This window comes from Melanotaenia boesemani, chromosome 11 (assembly GCF_017639745.1).
Source record: "Melanotaenia boesemani isolate fMelBoe1 chromosome 11, fMelBoe1.pri, whole genome shotgun sequence".
NCBI classification, from domain to species: domain Eukaryota; kingdom Metazoa; phylum Chordata; class Actinopteri; order Atheriniformes; family Melanotaeniidae; genus Melanotaenia; species Melanotaenia boesemani.
The window spans coordinates 18136178-18151959 of NC_055692.1; the positions used below are offsets into that span (position 1 = coordinate 18136178).

The 15782-nt window shown below is 36.6% G+C and overlaps 1 protein-coding gene across 1 annotated transcript; it reads left to right on the forward strand.

The window, feature by feature from the left end:
* The first annotated feature begins 7616 nt into the window (after positions 1-7616).
* Positions 7617-15445, forward strand: LOC121648448 (leucine-rich repeat-containing protein 43-like). Its single transcript, XM_041998553.1, has 12 exons — positions 7617-7712; positions 7846-8058; positions 8992-9102; positions 9270-9409; positions 10383-10621; positions 10737-10900; positions 11294-11459; positions 11827-11966; positions 12043-12132; positions 14410-14628; positions 14849-14951; positions 15255-15445. The coding sequence occupies exons 1-12, from the start codon at positions 7626-7628 to the stop codon at positions 15398-15400; spliced, it is 1818 nt and encodes a 605-aa protein (XP_041854487.1). The 5' UTR covers positions 7617-7625; the 3' UTR covers positions 15401-15445.
* The last annotated feature ends 337 nt before the right edge of the window (positions 15446-15782 follow it).

Sequence of the window (15782 nt, forward strand, 5' to 3'; positions counted from 1 at the left end):
TGTGGAAACACAACACAAAAGATGCTCAAAAGCCATATTGGAGATCTCACCCACCCATGCAGTGCAGTATGATGAAGCACTCTGATCTCTTGAGCGGTTGAAGGTTGAGCACCGGCAGATGTAACTGGTATGTTTGATGTACATCATTCTTTAGGTCAAAGTGTCCTTTTCTATAATCAATGCAGGCTGATGTGTCCTTGTTGTTTTTCTTATCTGTAGCTCAGCACTCCTCAGGCAGATGTGTAAAATGTATTTTGCTTTTTTTTTTTTTTTTTGCAGAACTGAGTTTACTATAGAATAAAGATTATTTGATTAGCGTGCAGCTTTTATTGTGAGGTGTTCATTTCCCCGTCAAAATGCCATAAGAAACAAAGCAAGTTGCAAACAAAATTTAGCAATGTTACAGTGTACAGTTGTGCATCTTATGTTGCATTTTGTATGTCATTTATTAATGGTGAGCAGTGTGCTGCTACTTTCAGCAGAATGACTTATTTCCTGTTAAAGCAAAACCCCCCGCCTCTTCTTTTTGATTAGTTCCAGTCATTTGATCAGGTAACACCCACCACTCTGCATCAGCTCAGCTAAAATTAAAAGTTGGAGAAAGTGTTTCATTGCACACACCCTTGTGCATAAGTTGAGTCATCAATATTTTTGTTTTTCCATTAAATAACAAATCTTAAACACTATTAGAAACCACAATAACTGTAGAGACTGTAGTAGTGATATATTGCCCAAGTAAGACCATTTCGCAACACTCTCCACCTCAAGTTTGGATTACATGGGAACTTTAAAACCATATTTGTACCCTAAAATAATTTATTACTTCAAGTAAATGAATGCTCCTCTGTATGCAGCTATTGTTACTTGCAAATGCGAATGTTTCTCTTTACTGTGATCATGTCTTCTCTTACAGAAATGTTAGCATTAACAGGCACCAATTTTCTCCTTGTTTATTGGATCTTACCCTCCCACTTCTCAAATGGTAATTGATCTGTATTTATATAGCGCTGCCCAGAGCGCTTTACATTATACATCACTTTCACCTATTCACACACACATTCACACACTGATGGTGGAAGCTGCCATGCAAGATGCTAACCGGCTAACCACGACCTATCAGGAGCAATTTGGCACTTGGTCTCTTGCTTAGGGACACCTTGCCATGAGCTCGACATGCCGTCCTCAAATGTTTCTGTATCAAACGATGTTGTGGTTCCTATTTTTGTTTGCCATTTCTGTGGGGGAGTCATTGCTTTATTAATGATGTACAGTATATCATTGCAGATTGAATCTGCATTTGTTGTTTCTCCCAATATTTATATGGTATTTTGTTTGTTTAAAGAAAAAGGACAATATTTTCTTATGTTGTGTATGAGTGTTCTCCAAGGTTTCAGATGCAGCATGTTTTAAAATGCCTTAAATGATTCTGTATCACAATAAACACAAGACAAATACACTTGTAACTTGGTTATTGCATTTTTTATATAAATATTTGGTTTTCAAAAATATTTAGTACATAAGTTATTAAAGAATTTTGTATAAATTTATTCTATTTTTAAATAAATATTGAGTTTAATAGTGAACAGTGCATAAGAAAATGAATCTCTAGTACAAATGTTTCATCCAAAAAACAAAAAAAAAACATCCAAAGTAAACTTTCTATGGCAGCTTAAAAGAAAATTAGCCACTTTTTGAACAATCACTTAAGTCGTTCATTTACAAGCTGTAACAGGCACTTGGCATACATATAATTGTAGTGGTCCAGCTCAAAGGAGGGCAGGCTGCAGCTCACATTGCTCGTCTGGCCGCTGTGTCGCTGCTCCGCGTCCAGGAGATACTGGCTGCATGCGTCCAGCTTCCCTGTCAGCTCAGGGATGCGCTCGGAAAGCTGTTTGATGTAGCAGCGATAGGACGAGATATTATGGATCTGCTGCTCCATCACGATCAGGGAAGCACAGGAGATGTTGGGAAGCAGTCCACGGACAGTCTGAAGGAGGCGGACAATGAGTTATAGAGGGAGCAAATACTACACTTCCGTCATTTGATCTTCATTATTTATCTGCATGTGATCATTCAGTTACAGGATGCTGCACTAACAACTGGCTGCATTTACAATTTATCATTAAAACTGATCGAACCAAAAAGGGGTTTCATTGATATTAGTTTTTGTCCTCCTGAAGAGGTCATAAAACCGATGGATAACGTTCCTAATACCAGTTAAGAAACCAAACCCAGACTGTAACCACTTCTCTCTGAGTAAAAACTAACTTTCTTGCATAATCCTTGTTGTTTTTAGTGGACTTATTAACTACAAAGAAAAAAGAAGTTGTTTACAGGCTCGATGCCATAACTAATAGAGTGTAAACGTACACCTAAATGAAATCAGGCCTACTATAAGTTGCATTTTCTCCCTATCATAGAACTACAAAGCATTTAATGCATGAAAAAATTTCTACAACACCCCCTGTGTTCATATATCCACAAGCTCTCATTAGTTGTAGTTAATTTTAATAGAGCAAAAATCTTACAAGATGGTCCAGGGCTTCATGTATCTCCTCACGCGCCATGTTGATGGTTTTGTTAAAGGCTTTTTCTTTTGCTTCATCCCCAACAGGTCGACAGGCTGCTTTCGTAATTTGCAAGCACAGGAAGATAAGAACTACAACAGACACCACACATGAGAGATTAATTAGAAAAGGGTGTTAACACATGCATCGAGATTGTAAAGCAGCAGCCACAACCGGAGAGTTTCAGTGTTGCGCAATTTTCTACGGATGTAGATAAGTTTTATGTCTGTTATGAAATAAAGAGGAGAGAAAGGAAAAAGAAACCTCCAAGATGCTTACCAGCGCGGAAAACCATGACAGCTGGAGGTTTCAATCAACAGCAAGTTCTGATACGACTTTCTGTGATCCATCTTTGGATGATCCCTTTTATTAGGACTCCTTAGATAAAAATCTCTATATTCAACATTTTCCTCTGCGTATAGGGTGACACAGGAAAAACCACAATTGTAGGATTCATCTTTAAATTCTGGGGTTTCCCTGTATGGATGGTGATGAAAAGGTACATCTTCTGTAACAGAGGCCTACTCAAATTTAGATAAAATTTAAATAAACTTAGGGATGACAATATTTATAAAATTATTTGCTGTGTCTAATGTTTAGTAAAATATGTTACTAATGGATGTAAAGAAAGTGAAATAAAATTGGAGGTAAAACCTTAAATCTTTTGCTGAAAATTAAGACACAATTTAAGGTTGCACAGCTTGTGATGCTTATATTATAAAGGTAGTTCAATGAACTAAATCACAGCTGACCATCTTGGAAAGGGCCCTATAATATATATTATATAATAATATAATATGTGGGTCTCATCAACTGTGTGAGAATTAAAATGCTGTGGCAGGTCGATGGGAAGAAATTGGGCTTGCACCCAAGTTTAAGGTTAAAAATTCACATGTTATGTTTAAGATTAGGGTAGGGCATTCAGGAAGGGAGCAATCATGGAGACACTCCATAAAAACAGCTAAAGCAGGATGTGTGTTGGAGAGTGTAGAATAGATAGTACTAAAACATAGATGTGGAACCTGTATATTGAAGGGCATAACAGGCCTTTATCAACATCAGTTAAGTACTTACAGTTATTAAGTTAGATTAAATCAAACTACATTACTAATTATTCCTGAAGGAAGATTATATGGAAAAACAAAAGTAAGAAAGAAAGAAAGAAAGAAAGAAAGAAAGAAAGAAAATGTACCTAATATGCTGACAATATTCCCTGATGGAAGTGGATAAAGCATCTTGCCTCACTATAAAAACTGGTTAAGCGTTTAAGATTTTGATGATTGACTTGCACAATATTGGGAAGATGGTTTTAATGTTGTGGCCAATTGCTGTACATTTCATTACAGGGAAATATTGAGGATCTATTCTAATAAATTCAATAAAATGTTCTGTTTTTTATTCTGGCATTTGTGTCTTTATCTCTGAGAAGGTACTGAAAACTTCAAATCAATGTTAAAAGTGGCTTTAAAGTTAAGTTATTAACCATGTTTGTATAAATAAAATCATGATATTCACTCGTTTAGGTTAAAGGTTTAAATTGAACTGTTTGAATACAAAATGAAGACCCTTCACATGAAATTCTTACTGTGAAACTAATATTTGAAAAAAGTAGCTGTAGAACAACATTTGGTTTGAATTGATTTTTTATTCTTGCCATTTACGCCACCAGTGTCAAAGGGTGTATTATCCAGTGAGAAGAGAGCAGCACAAAGCTCACAGACAATACTGGATACATCATTTAGTTTAAATAAAATAAAAACAGGTTGTTAAGCATTCATAAATAAAGAAAACCTGTTTGTAAGCCAATAAATAAAAATAACAGCATAAATAAATAAATAAATATGGTTTTTAAGTGTCAGATAGGATTACGGCTTATAGCATTTTGCGTTTTTGTAAACTTCTATCCATTGTCTGGCAAAGTTAATCATGCGGTGACCCAGATCTCTCATGTCATAAGCATTTGAAGTTGTTACCAGTTTCTGGCATTGTGTCTTATTACATTGACCCAGTATAACTGAAATATCAGAACGATTCATGAAATATTTTCGAAAACTCTCAGTATTGCGAAGGATGTTAGTATGCTGCAGAGCATGGACCTTGATGATTGCTGGCAAGTGGATTTCGAGGTAGGCATTGATGGCACAGAGAGAGTCTCGAATGTCCTCTGTGTTGTTTCTGAAAGGAAAAATGATTCCTTCAGGTGGCTTTGAAAGTCTTGAGTTGTTTGTTTTGGATGCTTCTGTTGGATATAGTTGTGTGATCTGTGGAGGAAATGACAAAGGTTTTTCACAAAGATAATGTTGTGGATTTAAAATTTTTCTGTAAGCTACAGTGAGGATGAAATTTAATTTTATATCATGTTTATTTTTTTATTTTTTTATTACTACATAGCCTACACATCATAAGAACTTATAGTGTGTTTACTTACGTAAGTTTCTTCTGCCCTCTCTAGGTTACACAAAGATAACCCGATGACCATTGCATCAGTTTCTGAAATGTGTCTGGAGGCCACAAAGATGCTCAACATCATTTGGAAGAAAAATAGGAGCACTGTGAAAAAAATCACAAGGTAGAAGTTATGATACCGTCATCTGTATAACAAGACAATTAAAATCTTACTGAAGTCTAACTGGAGTCAACATGATCAAATTATAATCATCATTGCCTTAAGAAAGTTAACAGGTAGTAAACTTTGTACACAATGATCAATAGTAACCATTACTCCCAAGTCATCATCTATAGTTTTGAAACAGCTTACCTGTTTTCAGATACATGCTGAGACTGTTTCTGCTTCTTGTTGAGTTTATTCTCCTGAGCGGGTACAGGCTGCTTAAATAGCCGCAGTGTGGACTTTTTTTTGCCTTGTGTGCCGTCCTGTCAGTTGACTGATGACGCTTTTGTGGCATTATTATCTTAAAAATCTCTTTCTGACTTTTTCCTTTTACCTGATTTTGGGCACTCTTTTACCACGATGGTAAAACTTCTTGAAGGAAATGCAAGCTGAAAGCTCTTGCTGTGCTTCTACAAATTAATCGTGCTGTTGTTTGTCTCAGCGAAGATAATTCTCAATCACATTGCTTTATTTCCCTCCCTTATTTACAAAACATATCAAAGAAAAAGAAAAAATGGATAGTCTAAATGCTAATATTGTTTATTAATGAATAAAGGCAAATATTATTGGTCGTAGTCTAGTATAACTCAACTTAATTCTTTTTAAATAAAAACACCTTTTTCATGTTTGTTGTCCAAAATAAATTCTGTCCATGGAACTATAACATTAAAGATGTATTTTGAGTCATAACAATGCAAATGATGTGATTATGAATTTCCCCAGTAACAAAAATCTTCTAATAAAGGATGAGATTTTATCCTTATCTTTTCATTTAGATAGCATGCCACCGGATGTTAGGGCCTTTGACTCACTTTAACGAGTCAAAAAATGTTAGCTGGAGATAACATTTGAGTGATTTATTCAGTATCCCATGACTCCCCTTTTCCACTGATCATGTAAATGAACAAACTTATAAAGTAAAACTGTTATCTTCAACTTTATCTTAAATTTAATTTAAATATAATTTTAAACAAAGTGACTTAATATGATGTTAGAAATGTAAATGACCCTATCTTATACAAAAGAAAAAAACAAGATGGGTTTACATCTTATTTACAGAAAATAATACCATAACAATGTTGCCAAGAAATGAAAATTCAAAAACATCTAAACTGATTTGTAGGCAGAGTTTGCATGCTGCGGAAACACAACTGTATTTAAACCGAGTTCATTGCAATGACGTGCAAAGTTTACCAGTAAGTTTAGGGGTCACTTATTTTTAAAAGTCTAAAACATGACTAAAGTAATGACATGAAATATACATACTTTTTTAAAAAGTAAGTATAAATACCTGAACAGAGAGGAAGAGATGGCTCAATTAGGTTAATAAGTCGGGTCTATAAGTTTTTAAAGGGGTAGAAATTAAAATGAACTCTGGGGTAAAAATGACCTTCTGTCATTGGGAGAAACAAAAGAGTGGATACAGATGTGCTGATAAAAAAAGAAAAAAACAGGGAATAGGTGTGGAAAGTTGCAATCAAGAAATCTAACTAAATTAAAACAATATACTTTATTTATCCCAGAGGGAAATTACAATATTGTAGTAGTTATATTTATTTATTTATAAAAACAACAATAAGCTTTGTTCTGAAGGGTGATGGCCGCTGGCAGGAATGACCTTTCTGCCTTGCACTGGACTTGACGAAGCCTCACACTGAACACGTTGTCTCTCCACTGTGTCATGTAGAAGATGTAAAAAATCATCCATTATTTTCAGCAGCTTGTGCAGCATTTTCTGGGCAATGAGCTCCAGCAGCTACAAAGTTACCAGCACAGAAGCAGCCTTCTTGATCAGTGCTGCCCCAACAAATGGCTGCAAAGCTGATTGCACTTTCTACAACAGACTTATAGCAGAGTTGCAACGTCTTGGTGCAGATATTAAATTATCTTAGCTTCCTTAAAATGTGGAGTCTATTTTGTGCCCATGAGAGCAGACACTGGGGATTTCAGCAACAATAAAGATTAAATAAATAAATGAAAACTGAGTTTTTAGGTGGGAACACATTTAAAACTCATTACAGTGAAGCTGTAAACTATTTTGTGCTCTTATTAAACAGTTTTATTTTCAAAACATGTAGCCTTAATCAACCCAGGTTGCACCAAAGTGCTGTACAATAAAATTTCAACAACCAAAATAAAACAATAAACATACACACACACATACACACACAAAAAAACAAAAAACAAAAAACAAAACAAATAAACAAAAAAAAAACAGAGTGTGTGAGATTAATGAAATAATAAAACAGGCCAGAAGTAATAAATCCTAACTTGTTGTAAGGTTCCTGGACAGAGTCCCAACTGTTGCCAGGCAACAGGCAGAATTTAGTAAACAAACAAGTGACCGTAGTTAAGGCAGCTATCCATTCATTACCTTATATACGGTAGTAACTGTGTACCTTTATTGTATATGATACATAATCATACTCTGTATACTGTTAACAATAATGAGCTCAAAGACACTTTCTGCTGTGTTAGAGAAGCTAATTCACAGCCTCGGTCTGAATAACTTCCCTTGTGGAAACGGCTCATGGGTAAGGATTTAACTTTTTTTTCTAGACTGACTTAAAAAAAACATAAATGACTGTGTGCAGTAGTCAAATTACTGCTTGCAATAGACTTTTAGAAAAAAAAAAGAAAATACTAACAAACAATTACTCTTCTCAGAGAGAGACCAAAGACAGACCAGAAGGATCAGTTACTTTTTCAACAGCTGAACTCCTGGATCTGCTGAACTGCCCCCGCTCTCCTTGGTGGCAAAATAATGAGTGGAGCCCCCAAGCTTCTCCCCTAAGACAGCTGGCTGTGCTCACACCGGAGCATCTGAACCCAAACTTCATTTACAACTACTTCACTACACTTCGTATTCTGGACAAGGGCGTACGTTTATAGATTTTCTACGTTTTGCTTTGATTGGTGAACAGTTTTGTGATCTCTTGGTATTTGTTTTATTCTGATTCGAGAAAGAATGTCCTGAAATGTTTTTCTGTTAACAGCTGTGACACATCAGAAGATTTTGAGTTGCAATTTTTGTTGTTTTTTATGTCTGTGAGACCATATGCAGTAAATAGACCTATTCAACTTCAAAAGTAATCTGAATATAATAAGAACCGAGTGAAGAAAAAGACAGGCTAATTAGTAGGTCAGCCAATTCTGAACACTGCAAGAATTTTTAATCTGTTTTCATTTGCAAAAAGCATTGAATGTGATAATGGAACTGGTTCTCATGAGTATCTCAAGACAAAAAGCTGTTTTGTGCAGCTGCTGTTAACACATGCACTTCACAGTAGGAAATTTTCTGGGGGAGAAGGTTAAGGGATTATATGCCTGAAATAGGGATCTCAGGCTCTGGTCCATTGTTGGAGCACGGAAACATCTAAAACCTGCAGGACGGTGAGCCTTGAAGACCAGAGTTTGAAATCCCTGGTCTAGAGCACTGATACTCATTTTGGTCCTACGAGGGCCGCAATCCAGCAGGTTTTCCATGTATCCCTGCACCAACACACCTGAGTCAAATTAATGAGTCATTGTGTAGAACCTGATTGGCTGTTAGAGCCACCTAATTTGACTCAGGTGTGTTGGTGCAGGGATACATGGAAAACCTGCTGGATTGCGGCCCTCGTAGGACCGAAGTGAGTATCAGTGGTCTAGAGCACCAAGAAGGCAGGACATGTTAGAAATGATTCATGAAGAGCGTTTCATTGTGTCATAACATTTCTTAAATCCTAAAATAGCCCAATTTCCCTGCAACTTTAAAACACATTATTACTGCATAATGATTGAGCCCTGGACATTGTGTCTGTGTTGCAAAAGGTATCGGTCATTGATGAAGGTCTGTTGAAATTCTCAAAGCTGGAGGAACTGGTGCTGAGTGCTAATCTAATTTCAGAAATCAATGGAGAGAACCTTCCCAGTACAATAAAGGTAAGTCATAGTCCAGTAACAGTGTGTTGTAGCTGCTCTCTGCAGTGTATCAAAACAGTGTGTATTCACTAGGTCAACATATTTAAAGGTTTGAGCCCTTAAATTAAAGCGTGAGACTGATGTTGTAATTCAGCTATGATTAACTGATTTTAAAATGTTTTTCAAAGACTTTGGAGCTACGTGCAAACCGACTGTCTTCTTTAAAAGGCCTCATCAGCTGTCCACCTCCTCAGCTGCAATACCTCACCCTGGCCTCAAACAGTCTGGGTTCTCATCAAGATGTGTTTCATCTCACAGGAAATTACTGGTTAGTTACACGTATGCACATATACATAGGAAGCTGTGTGGTTGTAAAGAGGTAAACCAAATCCAGATTAAATGAAGTTCATTGTTAACTTTTCAATTGGTGACGCAACACACCCAGACAGAACATATCCCTGTAGTTTTTTAGTCTGCAACTTGATTTCACAATTGGGCTAAATTGTCACCATTTTCCACTGGTGACACTTACTGAGGAACAAAGTGATCAGTCAATGATGACACAGTGATGACTAGACACTGATAAGTAGGTCATCTTTTGATCCTGCACTTAAAAACCCCACACCAGACAATTATTTTACCGTGACTAAAGAGTTCCCACAGAATCAGAGCTTATCTTAAATCATGGGTTTACATAGAAACTTAAGCACACAAAGGAGACATAATATAAAAATTTTTCTATGTGCCCGACACAACTTCAAGAGGTTTTATTGAAACAGGAATTCAGTACAATAGCTCCTCTTTCAACTGTGCCATAACACTGCTGATTGAGTTACATTAAATTGGACTGTTTTAGTTGGCACTTAATCCTCATATAATATGTCCTTTTTCTGCTCATATTTCTTAACATCAGTTAAACAGAAGTGTGAAATTTATTAAAAATCTACAAGTAGTATAGTCAGACTAACACAAGTAGGCCCTCGAGCTCAGATGTGTAAATGGCTGCCTCACACATCCTGCTGAGGATAAAAACACCAATCGCTATCACTTTGTGGTTATATTGCATTTAATTTATCTTCAGTGTAATACAAATTTGTGAGAGTACTTTTAAAATGACTCCTTTTAAGTTGCACCTAAAAAAATAAAGCACCTTCAGACATATTTATTATTGCAAACTTTTAATAATTTGTTGAATGATAGATAAATAAACATTGTTACACCCTTTACATTTTACCTTTATTTTTTACTATAAAATACTCCATATAGCTGTCCTGTAATACCAGTGACCTCTCTGACCTCAGGCCACAGCTAGTGTGTTTGGATCTCAGTGATTGTGACTTCCAGGACCAGCAGGCCTTGCTGAATGCTTTAAGCACCCTCCCATGCCTTAAGTCACTGTTGCTTGAGGGTAACCCCCTAACCCTTGCACCAGGATATCCAGGCTTCACTGTGGACAGTCTCCCACAGCTTGTTTGCCTAGACACTTCATGGATCTCCCCTGAGGAAAGAGATAATTTCAAGGGCTTAGCCAAGATGAGTGGTGAGTGTGTGGACTCTCTGTGAATGTGGGCTCCTTTCACCTATAGCTGTCTTATTTAATACACACAAAGAAAAAACTTACAGTTTAAATAATAGGACAATTTTTATTTGTACAGATGTGATCATAGACGTAGCATCGGCCACAGTGACTGTGGGCAGGATGAGGGGAATACCAGACCCACTGATGAGCAAGGATGACAAGGCTTCTGACTTTCCATTTGTCACCTACAGATATTTTATCACATACAAATTCTTTGGTCATCATTCAGCTAATGACATGGTGAAGTTATTAATGTGATTCATATCTGCAAGTTTAAAAAAGTTCAGAACATGCATCTCATTATATATATATATATATATATATATATATATATATATATATATATATATATATATATATATATATATATATAATGTGTGCTAAATCTGATTAACAATCTACAGTTAGAATGAATTTGATATGATTTATATTGTGTATTGGTGCTATGTAAATAAATTCCATTAAACTGAATGAAATACTAATGCAGTTTCAGCATTAGGATGTTTAACTTGAAGGCCTTCTTTTCAAAGTTCTTTTAAACTGAAATGTAGAGAATGAAACTGGAAGTAAAGTAGCACAGATAGCGTATAAGCATTTTCACTATCTTAAACTTTCTTGTGGTGCCCTCTACAGAAACTTGACAGTGAGTCCAAATTTGACACAGAGTCTACAGCACATGTGACAGAGGACGGCTCCATTGACTCAGACCTACAGTCAGACAAAAATGGTGAAAGAGAGACGTCTACACCGGACACTGGAGTCTTCAATGCTGATAAAATCTGCTTTGATACTGTAGGCTGTAAGAAGACTTATAATACTTATTTAACCTGAGCTGGACAAGTGTCAGGCTGACAGCCACTTGCATTATGATACATAAAGCAATAGAGCTGATGCGCTGATTTAAAATAGTCAAAACCTGCACTGTCAGCATGATGTTTATAATGCAGCTTAGTAAAATATATCCTGAGGAATGAACTGAGATTAATCTTTTCTTATCCATGCCCGTGGATGTTGCACAAGTTCCTTTAAAGTCAAAACATGGTCAATGACGAAGCTGATCTTTTCTCATTTGACAGTTATTATAAATGTCCTTATTTCCACATTTTATCTGTGACTTGTCTTATAAATACTAGATCATGACTAGTTTTATAATATCTCTTTTTCAGTGTCACAGCACTCCACATCAAAACTACCATGGTCGGAGTGCATGGACTTCAGTGACACGCAAACATATGTTGTTAGTTCTCTGGGAGACTTCAGAAAATTCCTCCATCAAGGACTTTATCTCAGGCTAGAGGAAGAAAAGGTTCAGAAAATAAGGTATACTGATGTTTTCAAGCGTAAAATGTGTCGGGGGAAACAGAGAAAATTTTATGTTTTAGGTCTTGTCATGGCCAGCAGTCCCTAAAGATGCCCCAGTGGCCAAACCCAGCCAAGCTGTAAAAGAGAAGAAAAGTGGAAAGGGGAAAGAAGTGAGTTTATCATTTCATTTCTGCAAAATCTTAAAATTGAGTTTGTGATTCTGTTGATTAGTTTATCAGGAAATCCAGAACTATTTCCCCATTAACAAGCCTCTCTTGTCTGTTAACTTTGTCTGTTACTATGGCAACAAAAGAGCAAAAATAAACCCAAGGCAGATGTAAAAGAATGAAAAAACATGTAAAATACTTCATATACCCCAATGGGAAATTACACTGCTTTTTAGTGTTTAAATAAAAACAATAAAAATAAAAGAAGCAATTAGAAGACTTTAATGGTTTGTTCAGGAGGGTGATGGCTGCTGACAGGAATGATCTACGGTACTTTACTGTCTTTCATTGGACTTGACAAAGTCTCACACTGAAAACACTGTTTCACACTTGTTTCTTCACTGTGTTGTATAAAGGACGTGAAGGGTTGTCCAGTATTTTCAGCAGCTTGTGCAGCATGCTTTTTAGGACAATCAGCTCCAGCTTCTCCAGAGTTATCCCCAGAACAGAACCAGCCTTTTTGATCAGTTTTTTCAGTCTCTTTGAGTCTGATGCTGCTGCCCCAGCAGATGGCTGCAAAGCTGATTTCAGTTTCCAAAACAGACCTATAGAAGATGTGCAACATCTTGGTGCTGACACTGAATGATCTTAGCTTCATTAAGAAGTACAGTCTACTTTGCCCCTTGTTGTAGATACCTCTGTGTTGCATTTCCAGTCTAGTTTGTTGTCCAGCTGCATTCGAAGGTACAATACTTGTATTACTCCACTACCTCCACCTCTTCTCACAGGATGTAAACTGTGTTTTGTTTTCTCCTGTCATAACAGTCATAAATTCAGGTGGTTGTGGAGGTATCCACCCTGAATTTGTGGAGCTTCTGACAGAGCAGCTGAGTTGTATTAAAAGCACTTGAGAAATTAAAGAACATGATCCTCAAAGTGCTGCCTGGTCAAGATGAGAGTGGGTTCTCTGAAGCAGGTAGATGATGGCATCTTTAAACCCAAGCCCATTACGATATGCAAATTGTAAAGGGCCCTGAAAGGTGTTTCCTTGCTTATTGAGGTGAGCTAATGACAGTCTCTCAAGGACTTTCATGATGTGAGATAGGCAACTGGTCTGTAGTCATGTGGTTCAGATGGTTGAGATTCTTTAGGTACTGGAACAAGGCAGGATGTTTTACACAGCACAGGAACTCTTTTCTGACTCAGGCTGGTGTTGATTAGGTGCTGAAGAATCCAACATCGTTGTTCTGAGCAGGGCTGACACCATGTGGACCTGTAGCCTGATGCTGACCTTCTGAACTTAACCCATTGAACGTGTAGCTCATTAGCTCTGTGCAAACTTCTTCTTTATATATAAACAGGCTGCCCTTACTGCTTTTTATAATTAGTTTTGGTGTAGTTTCAGAGCCAAAGTTACTGATTTAAAGCACTTCAGTTGTTTTGTTTTTTTTTATCTCATCATCTTGCAGACACACATGAAACTGCTTTTGTGATATGCAATAATCAGTGGGTTTCAAGGTTATTCCCCGACATCTGACAGCTGAGTGCTGGTGATGTATGGAAATTCAATACATTTCATCTGCCAGTCCTACTGATGTACCTTTGAGCAAATTCACAATGAACCCCTGTGCAAATCTTACACTCTTATGCTCCTGAATGCTTAAATGTTGAATCAAATGTAAAATGAAACACAATTAAATAAACTGAAAGTCATTTTGACCCACTTGATGAGACAAAAGTTAAACTGAAAATACTGAAATGAGCTTTCAGGGATGAAAGCACCAATGCTACAATAATCTTTGTGTCTTCAAGATGTATAGACGAACAAAAAACTCTCTGTAAACAAGACCAAGCAACAATGTCACTTTCTCTGAGCTCATTTAAAATGACCTCAGATAATGCATAATGCTGCCTTGTGATCCTTTGTGTCTTGTATTCCAGGCTAAAGAGGAGCAATCTGTCTTGTCATAAACCATCATATGCTACTGGCTACACATTCACACTCTGAACAAATTGTATTACAACAACTTGACTAATAAAAGGGACCAGAGGCCAGATGCATAAACATTGTCTATGCACATAAATCATGTGCTTCACCTGTTTTCATGGCTCTTAAGTCATGCCCCATAGGTTTTTTTGTGTTTGTGTGTGCATTTGTGTGTGGAACATATATATATTTCACACATCATCTAGTTAGTACATGAATATATAACACAACAGAGTCATTGTTTGTGGTGAAATGTATTACAATCAAATTCCATATTGTGGCTTTTTCTTCAGCCTCAGGTAAAATCTGCTTCAACCAAAGACAAGTCTAAAGACAAAAAGAGGAAATCTGTACCAGAACTGATCCAAGACGCCCCGATCAGAAGAGTCATTGGCTCTGCATATGTTCCACTACAAAGCCTGGTTAAAGGAGGTCAGAAGGTCAACGTCCTCTGTGACTTTGTTTTCCTGCACACAGACTCTGAGATAGAAGCTTCACAAACAATTGAAAAGGCAAGTTTACATGCTTTAAGTTACAGAGACAAACATCACCTGATCTCTTGGTCATTATCTACTCTGTTAATCTGGTACTGGTGTGGACTATTGATGGTAACAACATATTTGAAAACTGACTGTCAAGCACGACTTGTGGGACAGTCAGCAGGATTCTATGTAGTAAAACTGAGATGAGGTCTTATTTATTTGACATGTGGTCTTCTACACAAATTTGCAGGATTTGGAAAAGAAAATAAAGGAAGACAAGAAAAAGGATGGCAAAGAACCAAAACAGCGAGGACGCAGTAGTCCAGCACAGAAGGATCCAGCAACTTTAAAAGGTTAACTAGAAAATTAAGCAAAATAACATCTGCAGATGACCAAAATATGGCTTTGTCATTAATTAAAAGCTATAAATAATGTTTCAGGAAACACCATTATTCAGCAGTTTCAGAATCAGGGCTGCTTTGGGGTGGATAAGAAGTCATTTAATATTATTTTCATTGTGTGCTACACATTGTTTTAAGAAGGTTATATTCTAAAAGATAAATGTGAAAAGAAATACTTTGTGTGTTTTGGGTTATTAGTAAGCATTTCATCTGTGTCTTTTTTTCATGCACCTTGTTCGATGTTGTACACTGCAGGCAAAGAAAAAGAAAGTAAGCAAATGGAAGACAACTCTGTACCTTTCCAAGTGGAACCAGTGACTGTGGAGCTGAGTGTGGCACTGGAAAAATGGCAGTCAGCATCTGCAGCTCATCTTTTTGTCCTACCACAGCAAAATTCCTAGAACCTTGCAACAAAATTCTGTTTACTTTAGATGTCAGTTTCCAAGTGGGAAACACATTAATATTTATTTTAACCACATGGATTGTTATATCAGATATGTACAGCACACAGATTTTAAAACAGTCCTATAATATTGTACATAAGTTCTTAGTCAATAAATACGATGTATGTGTTTGTGTCTTCTTGTTAGGCAGCTGAAAATGACCAAACTATTTTCTGCCCAACACTGAAATAGATTATCCAGTTATAGTAGGTATGTAGGTAAGTAATCAACATTCAAGCCAGTAACGAAGGAAAAGACTAGAGGCAAACACCTTACTTAGAGTTAATGTGTTGCTTATGTATGTTAAGTTTACAGTCACCCATTTTCAGGTTGGATTAAT